The following is a 20,831-nucleotide window of genomic DNA, read 5'->3' on the forward strand; positions in this document are numbered from 1 at the left end:
AAAGCTTTACAGGTTTGCAGGCCACCGTGAAGACACATGGGCCTCTATAAACCGCTCGTACTTTTTACAATGATCTTTTTGAAATAGAGTTTTTTTCGCGGGCTCCCCCGGACTTTCCATTTTGTGTTGTCTCCCTTGATTTTAGCATTCATTTTTTCGGCTTCCTTACACCATTCTTTGATTATCTGTCTTTCATTTTTGGTCAAGTCCTCTGTCACTCGGTAAGGAAAGCGTTTTTCTTTTGTTATTGCTTGCAACACTGTGTTCTTGTCCTCTTCGTTCGTAAATGTGACTTTAATTGGTCGGTATCTCGCTTTATCTTCTCTTTCTTTCGTAAATTTCCCGATCCGCTGCGTCTCGGTAATCTTTATATTCCTCAGATGGAGCCGCTGACCAATAATTTTATCATGGATAAATTCTTCGTCCTCGATTTTTGTTTCTTCTTCAGTTTCATCTGTCGATTCATCAATCCCATGAAAAATTAGGTTGCGTGCTGTAGATCGAATCAGCTGCTCCTCCTGTTTTTCTTTTCGAATCGCATCTCCAATGTTTTTCTCGATGTGTTTGGACGTGATTTTAGCGTAGCTCATTGGTGGTCTTTTCTCTACTTTCTTTTCGATGATGCTTTCAATCTTCTTTTCAAGCGTGGTTATTCTGGTGTCCATAGTTTCTTTCATTTCGTTGACCATAACATTGACGTCTTGTGCTTTCAAATGGTTTATTTCTTCGTCCTGCCTTTTCATTATATTCTCACAGGCTTTGATTTCGTTTTTGAATCCTTCAATTTTTGATGTTTCATTTGAATTATACCTTTCCATTACCTGTGGCGCGATTTTGGTACAGTTTTGACACTGGAAACTTCTTGATTTGTATGAGAAGCATATCTGGATCTGGTAAAGTGGCAGTTCTGTACAAAGATAATGGACTAAACGGTGGCACTTCCTGCATTGTAGGGTATCTTTTAGTGCGTTTTCTTCATTTATGATGCACTTTGACGGGCTGCAAAAGTCGTTTATTGATGGTGATTTTTGATTATTTTCTTGAATTTTTTCCGCCATCTTTGTGCATTTTTCAGACGACAACCGTTCAGTTTTGTATTTGACGTCAACTTCTTCAATTGCTAAAGGCTCCAAACTGTGATTACGAAGGGATATGAAGGGAACTTTTTTGAGAAAAAAGTAGTGAGAGAGACATTTCCCCAATTTTTTAAATCCTCACTTTATGAATGTTTCTTTTTATTTTACTCACAAGTCAGCATAATTCCTTTTATAAAAACAAAGCTGTTTACTTACTGAAAATTCCCCACTTTGTGAATGTTTCTATTTGTTTTACTCACAAATCAGAGCATGATTCTTCTATAAAAACCAAGTATATTTAAAAAAAAAGGTTCTTAAAAGTTGAGTTGCAAGCAAGAATTAACAAAAACAATGCATGGTTTAGTTTGAGATGAATAAAATTTCATTTCTATAACAATGATCAGGATAAAACCTTCATTCCAAATGATTTCTAGGCGTGCATTTTACAGCAGAATATAAAATATCACGTGTGATAAATCAAAGTTTTTCAAACAAACAAACTAACCCTAACCCTAACAATGATGTACGAAAAAAAATGTGGTTGGGTGACGACAAAGTAAATTTTCATCCGGCCGGTGGACTGGAAACAAAAATTTTTTTCGGGTTCCCCCTAGCTGTTTTGATGGAGGCTCTTTGGGGTGTGTATATTTTTTAAATTGAATATCAAAATTTTCAAATTATTCAGTTTTTTTACCCCAGCACCCAGTTTCCCCATTCGATTCTCTTGTTTCTTTTGTTTCCCATCACGTCATCTTTTGCTATATTTTTCAAATGTGATTGTTTTTATACATTCTGATAAATAACGAGATTGCTCACGGGAATTTCTAACCCGCGCGAGCAATCCCACATCTGTCAATCATCTTTTAGACCTGTCAATCATTTTTTAGCAGCATTTTCTTTCAGTTTTGCTTTTCTTTTCACTTGTGGTTCTGAAAAAAGTGTTTGTAAGATAATAAAAAAAGACAAAAGTCAATTTTTATGCATTTTTTTTAGTTAAAAGTTTTGGAATACTGGTTTTTCAAGAGAAGGGAAAGGCATGACTCTTTGACTCTCATCACGCTAACCAACCTGATCCATTTTGAAATACTGTACTTGAGTCAAACTGCATTGAGGCATGGTTTCTGCCTACTTTTTCAGTCCCCCCTTAAAATGCAATTTTACCCTTAAAAGTAAAGAAAATTCTCCCCTTAAATCGAACAAAAATTACTGGTACCCATTGTTAGAATGTCCCCACTTAAAATGAAAAAAAAAGAGGAATCCCCCTCAGATTTTTAATTTTTAGACTTTGACAATAACAAAGTACAACGATTGGTTTGATATCAATGCCATCAACATTATATTAGGTACATAATGATATCTAACTAAATAAAATTCAATAAAAAGAAATCATTGAAAATAAACTGGATCCTATAATCAAATGATACAAATAAAACTTTTTATGAATAAAACCAAACAAAAGATGCAGTACCTGGTACAACAGTTGTGTTTTGTTCATATCTTAGGCCTTGTAAATTATCTTTATCATTAGATTTGAACTGGGAATGTTTTCTGATTGTAGTCCTAGTTTAAGTTAGGTCGAGTAAGTGGTCTTCCCAAGTAGAGAATTTAGACTGTAAAACACAAAGTAAGATTTCATGCTTATGACATTGATTTTGTATGTGACAGAGCTGAAAATGTCAAAGATCATTAATGCCAAAGATCATTCTAATGTACATAACTTTCAATATAGCATGGTCTGCAAAATAGTGGGCATGAGATTGTGAGCACAAAAACGGGAAAGAAGATATTATTAGACAAATAAAATTATTATCAATAAAACCAAATATTTTAGTCCCCCCTTTTTTCTTATTTTGATAGATTCTTGCAGCCCTTGATAAAGAATCCCCCCTTAAAAAAATGACAAAAATCCCCCCTTTTTTAAAAGGCAATTTTTTGACCCCCCCTTATTTTAAGGGGGGGGGGCAGAAACCATGCTGAGGTGACACTACTAAAATTATAACAGAAATATATCAATACGAGCTCATAAAACCAGAAAAGTTTTGTCAATGCTGACAAAATAACACTAACTTCAACGCACCGTATAGGATTCGAACTCTCAAAAACAATTTTCTGAATCATGTCATCTTATCCACTTGGCCGCTGTGAGAAGTAGTTAAATGAAAATCAATGATTAAGAGTACCATATCTTTATTTGCCATGACCTGTATAATTTTATTTACCATGTCAAGGTATTAACTTCTTAAACAAATGATTTTAGATCGTTTCGAACATGCGGGAGCCGATCACTCATCGAGATTTTCAGGACTCTTTAGTTGAAGAGTGACTCTTCTTGATACTTATTCCAATTCTGTAAGGGGACTGTAGCAAACGGACTGTAAACCCTGCTAGTGCCTATAAAATTAGAAATTCCATCTAGGGGGTAAGGACACTCTCCAATCTTGTTTAAAGTCTCAAAAGACTGAAAAAGGAGCTTTTTCTTGCATACAGTACCCATATACAGCAGACAGAATTCACAGAGCGTACACGCGCAGGCGATCAAATACGATCGCGCAAAATGCGGGTCAAAAATTCCCGTGAGCAATCTCGTTATTTATCAAAAAGTCTTTATAGCCGCCATCTTTATAGCATAAAAACAAAGCTTTTCTCATACAAGTGCGCTTCTCATGCTAGCATAGAGAAGCTAAAACCTCAGGATAAGAGTAAGCAAACATGACAGCAAGTTGTGTTTTTGGCTCTGTTTAACTGTTTAACACTCACACTTATAACTGATTACAATCTTCTGGTATACAAAAGAACAAAAAGTGTCAATTCAAAAAAATTATCGGCTGAATGGGGGTACCTAACTCAAAGCAATTTCTCAAGGGGACCTAACTCGTCTGGGGCACCATGCTTCAATGGGGGCACCTGAAAAGTGGGCTGAAACCATGAACTATTTTTGTTTGCTTAGCAAACAGAGTGGAAAAAATCTTTAGTCTATCAGTGCTTCCTATTATTCCTATTTTTAAATACAGAAAAAAGGGTGTCGAAATTAAAGATAGAGAGGGATGTCGACATTAGACCAACTTACGTAGCCTGTCTTATTTGAGGGCATTTATATTTGCACTTGGGTTTTGGAAATTAGATCGTTTGTCTGATATACTGAGCTTAACAGTTGAAAATGATGTTTTCAACAGGGTATCCTTTAGTTCTTATTTCATCAACAACTCTTGCAGTTAAAATACCTTTCCTCACAAAATAGGCCCAAAATGAAATGTAAAAATTTTCGGTGACAGTATATATTTAGAGTTAATTGTGTCCAGTATTCCGGTAGTTTGTGAAAAAATTGCCGGTATTTGGTATTCAGTACCCCTTGAAACCCCCCCCCCCCCCCATTAGATGCTGTTTTAGAGCTTTAGAGCCTGATTGATAGGTTACCTTTTTTTCTAGTAAAGCATTATTTGTTTATTATTTGTTCATTACTCTTGGCAGTCAATTTTATGTTTTATATAATCATTTAGTAAATAAGATTTTTTTAACAAAATTGGCAAAATTTTTACTTTTGTTGTCTTGTTTGTATTCATTTTCTTTGGGATTATTGAGATCTTTGTAGTTTTAATGATTCTGGAAAAATGTAATTAGTTTGCGAGTCATTACAGTAAATAAAGAAGTATCAAATCACGAAAATGTACGTAATGTATTATGTGATAATTCAATAGAATAGAACTAGTAAGTCGTGATATAAGGAGCGGAGAAAGTGTGGAGAGAAGTTTATTTTAAGATTCACACCTTGTTCGGAAACTACATTTATATAATAAAGAAGGTTTAGCTGCCACTAGTGGAGAAGACATCTTTCACCTTGTCTGATGATGCTAGATGAATCTATTGAATCGTAATAAACTTCTAAATTCGAATATCACTGGTCCGATAATACTGATAATGTTTGAAATTTTTCCTCCTAAAGATCTGTTTGAATTTATGGTTTTTGAGCAAACTTTTCATTGTTTTTCATTTATCCATCTTCATTTTAGTATATTAAATCAATCTAGAAAATGGCAGATGATAAAGAGGTTTTACGAGAAATATGGGAAGGGAGACTTCCTGTATGTTTTAGCCTCAGCCCTGATGACGTCACAACAGTTGAACCACCAGAGCCATGCTATCTTTTAGTTCCACGTATGACCTATTTTCCCCTTGTGACTGACAAGGTTTTTCGTCATTTCCAAAAGGCTAGCAACCAAGACAATATTGATGACATGTGGCTTGAGTTTGATGGCCAACCTTTAAAATGGCATCTTCCCATCGGAGCTTTATTTGACCTTTATGGTCCAGAAACACTTCCCTGGAACATTACTGTTCATTTTAAGAGATTCCCAGAAAAAGAGATTTTGAAATGTGATGGGCGTGAAACTGTAGAGGCCAATTATATGTCAGCAGTCAAGGAAGCAGATAGTTTAAAGCACCGTTCTTATGTCATGAATAGTATGAAGAAAAATGATCACAAACAATTATGGCTTGGTCTTTCCAATGATAAGTTTGATCAATTCTGGTCTGTCAACAAAAGGCTGATGGAAAGGGTCAATAGTGAACCATTTCGTTACGTCCCGCTGCGTATTCATTTATCAGATGGTACAATGTTGCAGAAGCTATTCAAAACAGTATCAGATCAATCTGAACTTCATACTTTTGGTGAACTGCTTCATCATTGTATTCCCTACGTGATGGCAAACGAAAACAACAAAACAGAATTGGCTCATGGATGGAAAATTTTGGTTCAAGGTTTGACACCACCTCTGGTGACACCTGTCCAATGGATGAGTGAACATTTGAGTTACCCCGATAATTTCTTACATATTATCGTTTTACAAGCTTGATTTTGTCGTTGATTTGTCATAAAATAAAATGCATTCTTACTGTAATTTTTTTGTTATCTTTTCTATTAAGCATCATCTCGAGTTAAAATAGGCAAGGTTAAAATGTTTTCTGCTATTTTTTGTAATGCTATAATAGGGCTTTTGAAATTTATGAATTAAATCTATTTTATATTTTTGTAAATAACATTAAAATTACCTTTTTTCTTATAAAAAATTCTTCGATATCAAATATATGTCTTTTTATTTGGTACCTCTCAGGCATCAACCTTGAAAATTTATTTGAATTTATGATATTGTTAGAAGTTTAAAAAAAGGAACACAAGTGGGATTGCTAGCACTTTTTTCTCTTGATTCATTGTATAATTTGTGTTTGTCTTTCTCACTAGCGATGTATATATAATAAAAAAAATGAGTCGAGTGTATGATGCTATAGAACCTTCGGTCATTGACGAATTATTGCTCAAATTATCTGTCGAAGAGCAAGGTCCAAAAAGTGAAGCTGGGAAAATCGCAAAGAAGGAAGGCATCGATTTCAAAGACGTGTCAGAGTTAAGGTTGGATTTCAAGAGTAAGTCCTTTCATCATGTTTTGGATTAAAAGTTGATTCGCATCATTTTGTATCATAACTCGCACGAGCTGTGTTTAGTTAATGGATTAGGACCAATCTTTAAAATTAACAAATCATTTTAAATGTTTTATACTACTCTCGGGTACTTAATAGCCGGGGGAGGGGGCCCGCTAATTAATTTTTCGAAAATTTTCCACCCAGGACATTCTTATTCCAACCCCCCTCCCCCCGCTTATTGATTTTTGGGAAATATTTTTTGAAAGTTCCCTCTTTTGTCCTAATTCTGCTGTATTAGCCTCCTTTTCGGAAATTTTCCACCCAGGGCATTTTTATCCCAACCCCCCCGCTTATTAATTTTTGAGAGTTTTTCCAACCCCCCTGCTTATTCCAAACCCCCCGGCTATTAGGTACCCGAGAGTACTTGTTTTGTATTTTTTTGTGAAATGCAATGGAATCATTTACTTTAGACATTCTAAAGATTGACAACTTATGGCAATTCACAAAGTTGGTGAAACTTCAATTGGATAATAATTTCATTGAAAAAATTGACGGCCTTGGGTCACTGGTCAACTTGCAATGGCTAGGTAAGCACTGTTTTTAAATGTTTGAAATAGAAAATAGATTATAGTTATATAAGGATTTATTATAGTTCTGATACTTATGTGACCCTTCAACTGTGTACAAAAGTTTAGCTGCAGTCTTGGTGTTACATGAGTTTACCCTCATTTTTCGTAGACCTATCATTTAACAATATTGAAGTGATCGAAGGGCTAGATCAACTGACCAAGTTACGTGATTTGACATTCTACAACAATAAAATTACTACAGTTGGCAACATGGATACTTTGACCGAACTTCAAATTCTTTCACTGGGAAACAATCAGTTGGGAACACTGACTGATGTAAGTGTATAACTTCCCTACTTTCACAACGAATTTATTGCTCTACCAGCAAGTTAGGCTACAGTTATAATTCTGGACTGTTGATAGTGGAGACACTAGATTCCAAAAATTACATTTTTTGACGTTTATCCGTTTTTTCATAGTATTCACCAACTCATTTTCCTTCAATAAGTAAGTAAGCCGGTTCATACCAAAGATTCCCAAAATGATACTTCATGCCTCTCTACTTGATGCTCAACAATTAAGAAAAGGATCCAGGGAGAAAGACTGGCGGCCTCCCCTACCTTCTGGTAGATAGCTATCGAAAGAGACTGTGGTCGCAGACTTACTTACTTATTTTCCATCATAGCTTGTGTATTTACGAAGGTTTGAAAAACTGAATACTTTAACATTGGGTGGCAATCCTTTCTGTAAGACAGACGAGTACTACAAATACACCATCGCCCACTTACCGAAACTTGTTTACCTGAACTACCGTTTGATTGATGACGTGAAAAGAGATGAAGCAGTAGAGGCCTACCATGATTCTATTGAGGCTCTTCTCCATGATGAAGCTATCGTTCAAAACAAACGCATCGAACAAGAAGAAAGTGATTCCCAAAGAGTCATTCACAAGGTAGACTGTCTGTCATTTTTTGTCATTATACCGTTTTTACCTCATAATTAGGGATCTTTAGTATCTAGGACGGTGACTTGAATAAAGACGTGAAGTAAATCATAACATCAAATAGCAATTTTTATCCGATTTATCTAGATTTAATATCACGTGCACAAATTTGAAATGTAGTCGTAAGTTTTTGTTAAAAAAGACGTTATAATTCTCGAGGGATTCATATCATTTAAAACTATTGTACTCTTCCTTTACCGTCTTCGTCCCAAAGGCGACGTCAAAAAAGAATTTTCAAATCGTCTCGAGATTTGAAAACGTCTATTAAAATTCACTATTCGCATGAGAAAATTAATAACAAAAGAATATAATCTAGCTGAGATCCAGATATCAATCCCTAAGGGCTTTCTTTTTGTTCAATCCTGCCGTATGATAAAAAAATTTAAACGTTAAAATCATAACTCATAACATCTTCGTATGCGATGTTTTTTACGATGTTTTATAAAAATTACGCTATTGTAACTTTTCATTCTTTGTATAAAAAGCTAACAACGATTTTTAGAATTATAGAATCCACAATGTATCTTTGGGCGTTTTAAAACTTACTTGCGGTTTGATATACGAAAGTACGCTCGACAACCCACTCGATCCGATTGGTTAAATCTCAAAATTATGATGTAATTGAGCCAAATCAACCAATCAGGTCTCAGAAAAGTGATTTGATTGTCGAGTGGACTTCTGGATAGTTCGACCGTAAGTGCGGAATCAATGCCAGTTCTAAAACAAACTCTGATGTGTTTCATATTTTGCAGGAAGCCTTTGTAGAGGATCTGAACACATCTTTATTATTTGAAAGCATGTTTGAAGAAGATGCTGAAGCTTCCAAGCTTGAACAATTACCTGGAGTAGAAGAATTACTACAAACCTACCGAGAAACTTTCAACGATGTTTGTATGAAACTGTTCGAGTTTGGTTTGAAAGATCGCGTTAAGAGAAAAGAGGAGATCGACTCTTTTTTTCAAGCGCTCAATGATGCCATACAACAGAATTTGAAAGAAAGTCTTCAACCTATACAAGAGTTTGAAAGCCAAAAAGGAAAGGTATGTCCTAACTTGACGAGGTCCTTATCTTTTAGTCTGTGTTAACACAGATATCTTATATGAAACACTAGATGAAGCTTTTCCTACCTTATTTGAATCAAAATAATTCGCCATCTTGAATAGAGTGACGTCACAATTTAGCTATAGTTTGCAAATTTGGTGGGGGGATTTTATTTAGGGTTTTAATTTTTCATTTCATTGTTGTTTTAGAGTCTGTTAAATCACGCGCGCCTCCGCGCCCTCCGCGCCCTCCGCGCCCTTAAATTTTCACGCGCCCTAAAAATTTTGTGCGCCCTAAATTTTCACGCGCCCTAAAATTTTTAAGCGCCCTAAAAATTTTACGCGCCCTAAATTTTTACGCGCCTTCATTTTTACGCGCCTTTTTGCTATATAGCCGTCCCACGCCGTCTTCGAAAGTGAAGTCTGATTCTAATTTTGAAAATAATCTTCCACTCCATTTGAATATCTGAAGAATGTAGAGGTGCCTTTGAAAGTTTTCCAAATATAGCAAATTTAGAAAAATAACGGATCTGCACTCTATTGTTAAATTTTATATTTGTCATGGGTACTAATCAGGAGGTAAGGATTATAAAATTAAAAAAAATAAAATTTTAGGCTAAAAATATTGAGGCGAATCTAAAACATATCCCCCGGAAAAAGTTATACGGAAATCTAAAATTGCTAGCGAAAAAAATCTAAACGCTGTAAAAAAAGGCTTCAGACACGTATGGGTATTATTATATAGATTTTTTCCTGAAGCGTGCAATTAAAGTCAGTCACACCTAATGAAAGTATGGCAGCCATTATTAGTTTTTATAATCAAAAGATCTTTTTATGACTTTTATAAAGTAATACAAGAATGAAGACTATTTAAATATACCACGCACGTTATAAACAAATGTGGAGCCAAAATAAAAGATATTCACGTTTCTGCGCTCGAAATACATAAAATGGATGGATTATAATTGCATTATGGAAATTTCAACAGTAAGATGAAAACCCGCCGTTATATTTTGAAATAAACTTTATGAGAGATAGGCCCGGGAAAAATATCGCGTTTTTTCAGGCGATATGTTTTTGAATATCCGTGAATACAAAAAGACCTTCTAACTAACAAAACACCAAAAACTTCAGAAGTTAAAAATTGTCTTAGCACAAGTAAGTATTTTGCAACAAAAGAAAAAAGCTCAAAATTTTCAACTTTTTTGTTATTTGGTATTACCACCATTTTGACTGTCTAGCCAGTCTAGAAAGATTGTCAAAGTGAAGACAGGAAAAATCTTTTCAATATCACCGCGGTACTTCTCATTGGTTAGACGCTTGAAATTTTATTGAATGGTCTCCTAACCAACCGGTTGAATACTCTCTGGTACCTAATAGCTTGGGGGTTTGGAATAAGCGGGGGGAGGTTGGAAAAAATCTCAAAGCTTGATAAGCGGGGGGTTGGAATGAAAATGTCCTAGATGGAAAATTTCCATAAATTATGCGCGCCCATAGAAAAATGTTTTAAAAAACCGCAAAAATATAGTGAGTGGGCGCTTTTTAACCAATTAGGTGCACGGAGAAATATCCCTGCAGGCATGTTAGTTGGATCAGACCGTAAACCAGAAAAATAATCTTTAAAAAACTAGACGGTGAAAGAGTTTGACAAATTAAGCCACCGACCGTTTAATACGACAGATCCAGAAATGACCATTTTATTTAATATGTGTAGAATCATGAAAACAGTCCCAATCTTGTTCAAATTTACACACGAGCTGCATTTTAGTCTCCATTAACATAATTTCAAAATCAGCTTACTTGAAATGATTCTGTGTCGAGTTTGAAAAATCAAGCCACCCATCGTCAAACGAGACAGATCCAGAAATAACCATTTTCACGCGTCGTAGCATCATGGAAAAAGTTCCAATCTTGTTCCAATTTACACATGAGCTCCATTTTAGTGTCCATTACGAAATTCCAGAATCAGTTTACTTGAAACAATTATGTGTTGAGTTTGAAAATCATACCGTGAAGTCGGGTAATAACTTGCATCAGTGGAGGCAAACATGCATAGCCCTCAAATTTCAAAACAAATGAACTACGCAGCCCTACTCGCAGCTTTATTCTACCATTTTTGTTTTGATTTAACTTTGTATTTTAATGACCAGACAGGTCATTCATTTGAGGGCTATGCATGTTTGTCTCCACTGATGCAAGTTACCCGACTTCACGGTACCACGTCCCACTGTCGCTGACCGTTGTTTTGTTAACAGCGACAGATCCAGAAGTGACTGTTTTCTTGTGTAGCATCAAGAAAAATGTTCCAATCTTATTCAATTTTACACATCAGCTGCATTTCAGTTTATTTATTTCTATATCAGAAGCCATTATTTCCTAAAAATAAAGTCTTTTTGAAAACAAGAAACTAAAAATGAAAGTGATCTAAGGTAGAATTTTCACTCAGAAAACTTTATGAAAACTTGAGCAAAGACTATAAGATATGGCAGAATGTTGAAAAAGGTTTATAAAGAAAAACAATTACAAAATTTCTTTGGTTTGAAAGTCTCTTGACCACTAAAACAAAGAAAATGTTCAAGAAAGTATGAATCAACCTCCTCGCTTCGACCGCCATCTTGTTTTGTTTTGAAAATTGTTTTGAAGGAGCCGGAATCAGAAAATATATCTTTTATAGCCAGTATCCGACTTTAGCAAGCTTTTTCCTCTCAGACGGCAAAATTAAAAAGTGTGTTACTGGTTTTAAGCGCCTACTGGTTTTAAGCGCCGTTTCTACCAAAACGGACGGACAGACAACGGACGGACGGACGGACGGAATATTGCAAATGAAAGGCCCTATCGCTAGCGCTGGGCCAATCATCTTATCGTATACTGTTAAGAAGTTTTTTAGAAATAAAATAAAATAAATAATTTGAAAATTTTTAGGGTGCGTGAAAATTTTAGGGTGCGTGAAAATATGAAAGCGTGTGAAAATTTAGGGCGCGTAAAATTTTTAGGGAGCGTGAAAATTTAGGGCGCGTGAAAATTTAAGGGCGCGGAGGCGCTTAAGGCGCGTGATTTAGCAGACTCTTATTTTAAGTCTGCTTTTCTAAGCATGTTTGTTTACATTAACCCATTATTGTTCTATTTTGTCTAGTATTCCTTTTGCAGCAAAATTTTACGTTTGTATCAGGTTGAAATTTGAGAAATTTATATGGGTATATGGGGGGAACTGATATTTTCAGAATTTTCTGGGGGGAAAGCAAAAAAGAGGGAGGAAACTAAAAAACTGAAAAGTCATAGGGGGGGGAGAGGGGGAGATTTAAAAAATCAAGAATTTGGTGGGGGGAGCAAACTATGGCTTGTGAGATCCTTAAGATTTTGAAGTCATCGCAGTGTCAATAGAGTTTCTACTGTGACCTACTGTGACCTACTTTCAGCAAAGATGGCGGATTATTTTGCTTCACCTGCCGTTGCTTGGGAAATACAGAGTAGTTCTATCTAATGTTTTATATAAGATATCTGTAGTTGTTAACCATAAAATGCAACGCGTGACGGAATTCAATTTTTTGAAGAAAAGATTTTTGGAGCTGAATATTTAAAACTCTCTAAGTAAGTATATACGTTCTCTTAAAGTATGTAATTCAATAATAATTTCAGCAAAAACTTAAAAAAAAGGAATAATCCGAATTAGATAGCGGTATTGTGTTGGAAAGATTTTCACGAGTGTTTTATCATTAATGGGGAAAATGTAGATAATTAACTTAGTAGAGAATAAACTTTTATAGTTTGTTTTGAACCTAAAATTCTAGAACGGCTTACCGTGTCAAAATGAACCGCAATCCTTTCAGGTTTTTTCGGAGCTGGTGAATTGCACAGATCAAGAGACAGCTGAAAAACGAATCGCCGAACTATCAGATTCCATCACTGCATTGTGGGATATTCTGATGGGACTCGAAATGCAACTCGTCGATCAGTTAGAGGTTTCTCCTTAACTTTCTTTACGTAAAGCACTGCTTAAAATACGATATAATGGCTTTTAAATAACATTTTAATGGTCAATCTGTATATATTTTTCGTGTAAACAATATTTCGACCTGCTTGGTGCAGGTCTTCGTCAGGTCTGAACAATACAAACGGTTGAAGGCGCTACCTTGACTTTTTTGACGTCAAAAAAGTCAATGTAGTGTCTTCTCCCTAATGTGCGAGAGCATTGGCTTCCAAAACTTAGATGTCACATACTGACCATCGTCTAAATTAAGACCATGGTCACTATGTGGCGCCGTCTGACGGAATTGGATTTCCAATGCTTCTCGCACTTTTCTATCAAATTTGTTCTCTTCAGTCTTTAAAAGCCTAGCTTCGTTCCAATTAAGTTCTTGGGTACAGTCTTTAGCATGGTTAGTTATACCCGAAATGTCCCATTTTTCATCTTCAACGTTCTTTTTGTGTTGGCTGACACGTGTGGATATCTTTAACCCGGTCTCGCCAACATATCTTTTACCACATTCGCATTCTATCATGTACACACCAGGGTGACTGTTAGATATAATGGCATTTTTTAAAGCTCAATTTTCATAGTAGAACGGGCCATATTCCCATTCCCCAACTTAGTAAAAAACTTCGGTCCCCAAAGTGTTTTGTGCTTTCAAAATTGGATAATTTCAGGTGTTATGACTCATTCTTCAAAAGCACAGAATTTAAGACAACTACACCTAGTTGTGGACAGAAAGATGATAAAGCTTTTCTTAAACGACCTCCTTTTTCGCTATCCCCGTCCTTACAAAAGAGAAGCGTATCGTGTTTTACATTTTAAGCAATGATTTCGGTTATATATAAATTGTTTTTGGTTAAACATTTTTTAGGAATCGATCAAAGACTTTGAAAGAAACATGGCTGATTTAGTTGGAAGTTTTGTGGAGAATGTTCAAGAATTGTATCTTTTCTTCATTTTTCTGTGATAACAGAAGGCTTCTTTTGAATAACCCTCAACAATAGTGATTCATGTATCTGTTGTATACTTTTGTAATACATTTCGGTAATAATGTAACTTAATCACGTATCAAATCTTTCCTTAACTACTCGTTCCTTGGCATAGAATTTCACAGTTGCGTACATTAGAGAGTAACCATCATGAAAAGCTGTCCGATATAGCAGTGGTCACACTCGAAAAGTTGATGAAGAATGAACTTGAAGAAGAAATGAACGATGATGTTCGTGTGGTAAGTCTGAACACGAATATCGAAAGCAGCCGGCGAGGCGACCTTTTTTCCTGATGTGTTCTGAGAGTATGTTTCAGGTAGAAATTTTGATCTGTTCTGATCGGATCTTCGAAAATTAATCAGCTAGAAATGATGATATGTTCTGACGAGACAGGGGTATAATCAATGTCATCTAACGTGTTCTTGTTGTCTAGGTAACCCTAGAAAGCTACAGAACACATCTTTTAAGGAAAAAGGGGTATAATCAAGAGAAAATTGATGTAATCTTGCTGCTAAGTAACCCTGGAAATTTTCAGAACACGTCTTTCGTGGATAAAAACAAATATCTTACAAGTTTTATCTTGGCAAACGGTTTTTCCTATAAAAGATAAGAACACATATTTCTAAAAAATCTCTCCACCGGCTGCTTCTGGAATATGTTCGTTTTTCTCAAAATACGTGTTCTGATCTATACGATAGAACAGAAAGTCCTGGGAAAAACTAAACTAAAATCTATTTCATTTATTTCATTTATTTCACCAATATAAATTACTTGTACTTAAGTCCATCGCCTCACCGGATTTAATTACATTTGACACATTTTATTTTTTTAACTACAAACCAATCACACTGTCGAAATGAAGCGACGGACAAATCTTCCATTTTTGTCACATTCCTTTCTTTTCAGTTATTTGTGGACAAAGACACGATAGTAAACGCCGTATCTGCTTCACACGACGCTCACACTTTTCGTATCGATAACAAGGTACCTTATTTTTTCCTTTTATATTAGATAGTTCTTACAGACAAATCAGCTCTTACACTTCTACTCGCTTGTTCTAATCACTGAACTTTATAATATAGACCTTGGAGGCTTCTTCATCCCGGTCAAGCAAAATATTTTGATCGGAGTTCTTTTGAAACGGTACCCACATTGTGGGCGCTAGATGTTACTTGCACACTAGTGGTGTAGCGCAGTTTGTCGTTAGGCAACGTTTTAACACTACAACGGGATCTTTTGGGTACGACGTTGAAAAAAACTCCGATCAAATATGTTGGGTATAGCTTGGTCCACCAGGGTCAGTGGATCTAACATCTTCATAATAGAGAGCTAATAAATTTACATTAAAATTCGCTTTTGTTATGATAATGGTCACTTGAATTGCTGCACTAATCATCTAGTTCTGTTACTAAAACTCTCAAAACTTATTATTTTATTAAGATTTTGGAAGCTCGAGAATTTTAAAAGTAGATTTTTCATTGAAATGAATTCTCTTTTTTTTCCAATTTTTTTCAATCACTAAATTTACAGACGTTTCATTGATTTTTTTTAATAACATAATTCTTTGTTGTATTGTGTTGTTTAAATTATTTATATCTCGGGGTTTTAAAGCTTCCGATATGATGTAAATGGGCTTTAAGTTTGCAAGATTGTCATTTTGTTCCGTGATGAGCGTATCTGCTCGATTTTAGTCGATTGTTATCAGTTTAGTTAGTTAGAAGATATGCTGTGAGTTTTATTGATTAAACATGTGTTAAAACCTCATATCAGATGAAATTATGTTATTTTTCCAAGAAAATTTATACCACACCTTCAGATGAGATGTATATAGAGAAATGCTAAGGTTTTTTATTACAGGAAGATGATATTGTGACGCGTTCTAACACACGTGTTCAAACTCTAATCGAAATGATCCACGCGGACGAAATCAAACGCAATCGAACGCGCGTCAACGAAATCAACACACTGCTTGATCATTACCGCGATGAGATAGAAAACTTCGAGAACAGTCTTGGACTGTGAGACTTAATAGTAAAACAAAGAACAAATTTTGTTAAAATAACAATTAAATCCAGAGACCCTTACAAAAGAGTCCCAGAACAACTGATAAGGGAACTACTATCATAGTACTGAAGAGGCAACACATTTTTATCATTTTTAACTGAAAATCTGTAAATATTGTAAACTATATAATATATAAAGTTTGGTTGAAAAATAATGTTCAAAATAATTTTGGTGATAATTTTTTAATATATTATTTTTAAGAGTGTAAAATTATTTTATTTTTTTGTTGGGTGAAATGCAAATAAATTATTTTTGAAAAGTCATGAATGATTAAGATGGTGGCTACGAATTTTCTCATCCTTCAAACGGCGTTGTCCCATTAAAGCAATGTTGAACTTTTATTTGGAAACTTATGACAGACATTTGCCTGAAAATTTGAATTCGAATGAGAGGGACCTTCAAAATAAATCTTCTTTTAAATGATTTTAACGAGATTGTCTTTCTTTTGATAATGATCAGGAAGAATTGTTTTGCCTGAAGTTATCTTTCCCTTACAGTGTCGTCAATCCTGTTAAAACGTCCCAGTACTTCTTTTTGATGAATAAAAAGGTCGCAAATTAAAGATATATCCGAAACAGACCTGTAGGTAGATAGTGAGAGATTGGACGGGATGATAACCTTTTTTTGAAGTCAACATATATCCGATCATATCAAAAACATCTATAAAGGGACGAATAATCGTGAAATAGTTTGATGTGTTTTTTTTTAATGTCCTGTTTTTATTTTTCAGTTGAACTTGAATGTTGTTGTAAGAGAATGAAGGCTTGTTAAACTCAGTTTACAGGAAGTCTTGATGCGACAGGATGCATCTGAGTTGTTTTTGCGTTCAGTCGTGTACAAGTGTCAGTCGGAATGGACGTAAAGCATGATTATAGAATGCTTGTAGTCCGATTATTGGAGCATTGTCTGCAATGGAAAGAAAGAATATCTAGAAAGTGATAAAAGATTAATTAGTTTTAGTTTTTCAGTCTATAACTCCATCATCAATACCTCCGAAATAATGACTTTGAAAACTTTATTGACAGCAATTTCCATTGAAACAGACTTTCCAAAACACACAATAGAAAGTCAACAATATCAATAATGAACAGTCATCCTCATCTATTCAACATGAGAGTTTTGATATTAGTCCAAAAATAATCGCTCAATGAGGGAGAAAGTAAAAATTTAAAACAGTCTGAGATCATGTTTACATGTGAATTCTTTTAATGTTTTGGTCCAACCCCTTGAAATTACTTTAATTTGTGATGGATATTGTGAAAGAAAAGAAGATTTTGAGAAAGTATTCCTCTCTTTTCATATCCTTGTATCAAACAAACAGATGTCTCCACTCTTCACAATATTCACCACTTTACTTTTCGTGAATTTTCATTCTTCAATTTTTCTGTAAGAACTTGACTTACTTTTCCATTAGTTACTCCGACTCCTTACGTTAGCTGAGAGCCAGACCTTTCTTCATCTGAGTACAATTTGTAGGTAAACTTGACTTATTCCATAAAATCTTTGTCATTTTTGTTTATATGAGTGTGGATCAATGGGGAATCAATGGTGAGGGTTCCTGGTGGGTTTTATAGGAACCATAGATACTGTTGGAAAGAACCCTCCCTTTAAATGATTTTGTTATTTATTATTCATCCTCTTCCCTTACTCCCCTTGTTTTGAAGTCATTTCGACAGATGGGTGTATATAATAATTGTAGTGTATCTTTTCATTGTAGTAATAGTAGGCGTATATAACTCTAGTGATTGGACCCCATTTCGGTTGTGTAGCTTATATCAACACAAACATTTTAGAAATTGTAGATTATTTTGAAGTCATTGTTACAGCGAGGGAAATGAAGTTGAAGACACTTCGAATATAACAACCTGATGATCTAGAGATCACCGAAAGATTACCTGACAAACCAGAGAAACCAGACAAACCAGACAAACCAGAGAAACCAGAGAAACCAGACAAACCAGAGAAACCAGAGAAACCAGTGAAGCAAAGATTCCAAGCTTTCCTTAGACCAACGACGCTAAAAGCTAGGGTGTAAAAACCCTAGGGACAAAACTCACACACATATACGTAACAAGAAAATGGTGAAAGAACTCTTTTCAAACGTATGTGAGCGGTTCCATTTATACGAGCGTTTACCGGCCGATGTGGAGACTGGGGACGAACAGGATGGTGGAGAGTGTTCAGAGGATCAATCACGTGACAAAATCTCCTCCTCTAATGCTTTTTGGAATATCTGCAATTCCATTCAAGGTACAAACTAAAAGTTTGTCGAAGAAATATTTTTATTTGAGCGAATCCGTCGAATCCTTAATTACTTTTCAATTTCAATTCTTATTCGCTAAAATATATTTCCCTGCTGTGATATTCTGACTTCAATAAAAGGCCATTATAAATAATCCATTAATCATATTAAAAGTCAGATTTTAATTTCGAAACCTCTCAAGCATATGGTTCTTTCATTTACCAAGGTGTTGCCATCCTAGCGATGCCTTACGTCATCAAAGGCGGTGGGTGGTGGAGTATCGTTGCCTTGGTGATCGTAGCAGCCATTTCGAATTACACTGGCCAAATCTTGATCAAGTGTCATTATGATGAGATGGAGAATGAGGAGGATGGATCAACCACTATTGTCAGAACCAGGTAGTTTTGTACATCTTTGTTTTTTATACCAGAAGTGGTTAGATCTAACAACGGCTTTGCGCTTTGCTTAAAGTTAAGTTTTAAAAATTGGACTCTTACAAAGAAACATGGCATACGTCGACCACTTGTGTATTTTTTTAACCTTTCTGCCCATTACCAACCAATCTTACAATTTTAAAGCCATTCTGGAGCTCGAATTTATTTTTTCCTTTACTTGAATCCTTTGAAATGTTTTAGACTGAGCACTTCGTTTAATTCGTTTATTTTGAATTTCTCAGGACCAGTTACGCAGAAGTTGGAGAAGCGATTTGGCCTCAATACGGTCGTCGAATTATACTGCTTGTACAAGTGTTGGAATTATTGTTCATGGCAACCCTGTATCCAATCGTTTCTGTTTCCGTCCTACACATTCTTTTTCCCGTCAAAATTTTTCCATCAGGAGTCTGGATCCTAGTCTTCGGATTGATCGTTTATCCGAACGTTTTTCTAAAGAAATTGTACCATATTTCGTTAATGAGTACGGTCACGGTTGTTTCCGCTGCTTTTGTGACAGCGGTCATTATCATGTACTGTTTCACATCCGTTGCTACGTGGAAGGTCGGTCAGATGTCAATCATCTCTGCAAAGGAGTTTATTTCAGCCATTGGTGTCATCATAGCCTCCTATTCTTCTCAAATGTATCTCTCCGTCATAGAGGCTAGTATGCGGGAACCACAAAAAGTTGGAACTGTCATGAATCTAGGATACACTGCTATGACATTGTTGAAAATTGGGATAGGCGTTGTGGCTTACATGACATTTGGGGACAGTACGTTGCAAGTGGTGGCCTTAAATCTGCCACCTGGAGTCCTTCTAACTATGGTCAATATAGTAGTTCTGTTCCTAGCCTTATCCTCCTATACCCTCCCTATGTTTACTGCTTTTGAGATTCTCGAGAACGATTCCTCTATCACCGAAAGCACTGGAGATGTTGATAAAGGAATGAAACGGCGCGTTTTGGTGCGCACTGGCCTCGTTTTGGTGACGCTTCTGATGGCGATCAGTGTTCCACATTTTTGCTTGGTCTTATCATTCATTGGCTGTTTCACCGGATGCTTCCTTGAAATCATTTTCCCATGTGCTTTTTACTGTATCTTGAAATGGGACAAAATAAACACTTTCGAATTGGTTTTCAATATTTTGTTGATCGTTGGTAGTCTTCTTTTCATGGGAATTGGAATGTATTTCTCAGGATTGGCCATGGTACACGCGTTCAAATATAACACTAAAGAAGTATGGTCTGTTGATTAGAAAGCTGGTTACTTGGATTTTTGAATTTCACTTGCAGGACCTTTCTGCTTGATAAAAATAGGTTTTCAAATAGTCAATTTGTACATTTGGCCTGGCATGAAGGAAAAAAGAGTGGACTTGGTTGATTTTACACAAGATGATAAAGTATCTGGTATGATATATTTTTATGACATACCGGGTGTCTCTGAAAAAACTTCCCCCTGTTTGATTCAAAATTGCGAAAAAGTGAAAAAATGTATTAGCTTGATTTTTTCGAAATCGTTTAGAGGAGGGTTTAACTTAAATTTTGGTATATCAAACTTTGAAATTGCTTCATTAGATCAAAAGTTATGACAAAAAGAGTAAAGAAATTGTTCAAATTAGACAAGAAAATACTACTTTATTGACAGTAAAGTTTTACTTTTGAACTTCTGTGCATCTTTTTTGTTTTATTATTCGTTTTTAATGATTTTTATTGCCAATTTAGAGCTCCTTTTGGATTCATTAATGAGCATGAAGTTTAAAAAAGCAACAAACTTTTATCAAAATTTTTCCAAAAGTTTCCAAAGCTTAGCGAGTCTATTTGAGTGGAGAAGAGAAAGTTTGAGTGTCTTTTTTTCTAACAAAAGATTTGATACCCTGTTTTTTCGTCTTTTTTCGCTCTTTTTGAAAAAAGATTTTTTACTCTTTTTGTCATCATAACCTTTGGTCTAATGAAGCAATTTTAAAGTTTGATATACCAAAGTTTAAGTTAAACCCTCCTCTAAACGATTTCGAAAAAATCAAGCTAATATAT

General features: G+C 35.2%; 3 protein-coding genes across 3 annotated transcripts; all 3 read left to right on the forward strand.

Moving 5' to 3' along the window:
- The first annotated feature begins 5,047 nt into the window (after positions 1 to 5,047).
- On the forward strand, positions 5,048 to 6,157 carry LOC136805079 (autophagy protein 5-like). Its single transcript, XM_067061643.1, has one exon. The coding sequence runs from the start codon at positions 5,105 to 5,107 to the stop codon at positions 5,924 to 5,926; it is 822 nt and encodes a 273-aa protein (XP_066917744.1). The 5' UTR covers positions 5,048 to 5,104; the 3' UTR covers positions 5,927 to 6,157.
- A 156-nt stretch (positions 6,158 to 6,313) lies between these two features.
- Positions 6,314 to 16,396, forward strand: LOC136805080 (dynein regulatory complex subunit 3-like). The gene is made up of 10 exons (XM_067061644.1): positions 6,314 to 6,494; positions 6,962 to 7,078; positions 7,230 to 7,396; positions 7,746 to 8,012; positions 8,816 to 9,103; positions 12,931 to 13,062; positions 13,945 to 14,015; positions 14,178 to 14,301; positions 14,969 to 15,046; positions 15,920 to 16,396. Exons 1-10 carry the CDS (start codon positions 6,335 to 6,337, stop codon positions 16,082 to 16,084), a joined length of 1,569 nt encoding a protein of 522 aa, XP_066917745.1. The 5' UTR covers positions 6,314 to 6,334; the 3' UTR covers positions 16,085 to 16,396.
- Positions 16,397 to 18,051: 1,655 nt separating this feature from the next.
- On the forward strand, positions 18,052 to 20,360 carry LOC136805078 (vesicular inhibitory amino acid transporter-like). The gene is made up of 3 exons (XM_067061642.1): positions 18,052 to 18,376; positions 18,595 to 18,766; positions 19,045 to 20,360. Exons 1-3 carry the CDS (start codon positions 18,205 to 18,207, stop codon positions 20,054 to 20,056), a joined length of 1,356 nt encoding a protein of 451 aa, XP_066917743.1. The 5' UTR covers positions 18,052 to 18,204; the 3' UTR covers positions 20,057 to 20,360.
- Positions 20,361 to 20,831: the final 471 nt, after the last annotated feature.

Source organism: Clytia hemisphaerica, unplaced genomic scaffold (assembly GCF_902728285.1).
Source record: "Clytia hemisphaerica strain Z4C2 unplaced genomic scaffold, Clytia hemisphaerica genome assembly, whole genome shotgun sequence".
NCBI classification, from domain to species: Eukaryota; Metazoa; Cnidaria; class Hydrozoa; order Leptothecata; family Clytiidae; genus Clytia; species Clytia hemisphaerica.

Excerpts from the sequence above, each read along its gene's own strand:
- LOC136805078 (XM_067061642.1), top strand. The coding sequence starts at position 18,205 with ATGGTGAAAGAACTCTTTTCAAACGTATGTGAGCGGTTCCATTTATAC. Across the intron at positions 18,377-18,594 it reads TATCTGCAATTCCATTCAAG|GTGTTGCCATCCTAGCGATG; the intron begins GTACAAACTAAA and ends TCATTTACCAAG. Across the intron at positions 18,767-19,044 it reads ACCACTATTGTCAGAACCAG|GACCAGTTACGCAGAAGTTG; the intron begins GTAGTTTTGTAC and ends TGAATTTCTCAG.
- LOC136805080 (XM_067061644.1), top strand. The coding sequence starts at position 6,335 with ATGAGTCGAGTGTATGATGCTATAGAACCTTCGGTCATTGACGAATTA. Across the intron at positions 13,063-13,944 it reads AACTCGTCGATCAGTTAGAG|GAATCGATCAAAGACTTTGA; the intron begins GTTTCTCCTTAA and ends AACATTTTTTAG. Across the intron at positions 14,302-14,968 it reads TGAACGATGATGTTCGTGTG|TTATTTGTGGACAAAGACAC; the intron begins GTAAGTCTGAAC and ends CTTTCTTTTCAG.
- LOC136805079 (XM_067061643.1), top strand. The coding sequence starts at position 5,105 with ATGGCAGATGATAAAGAGGTTTTACGAGAAATATGGGAAGGGAGACTT.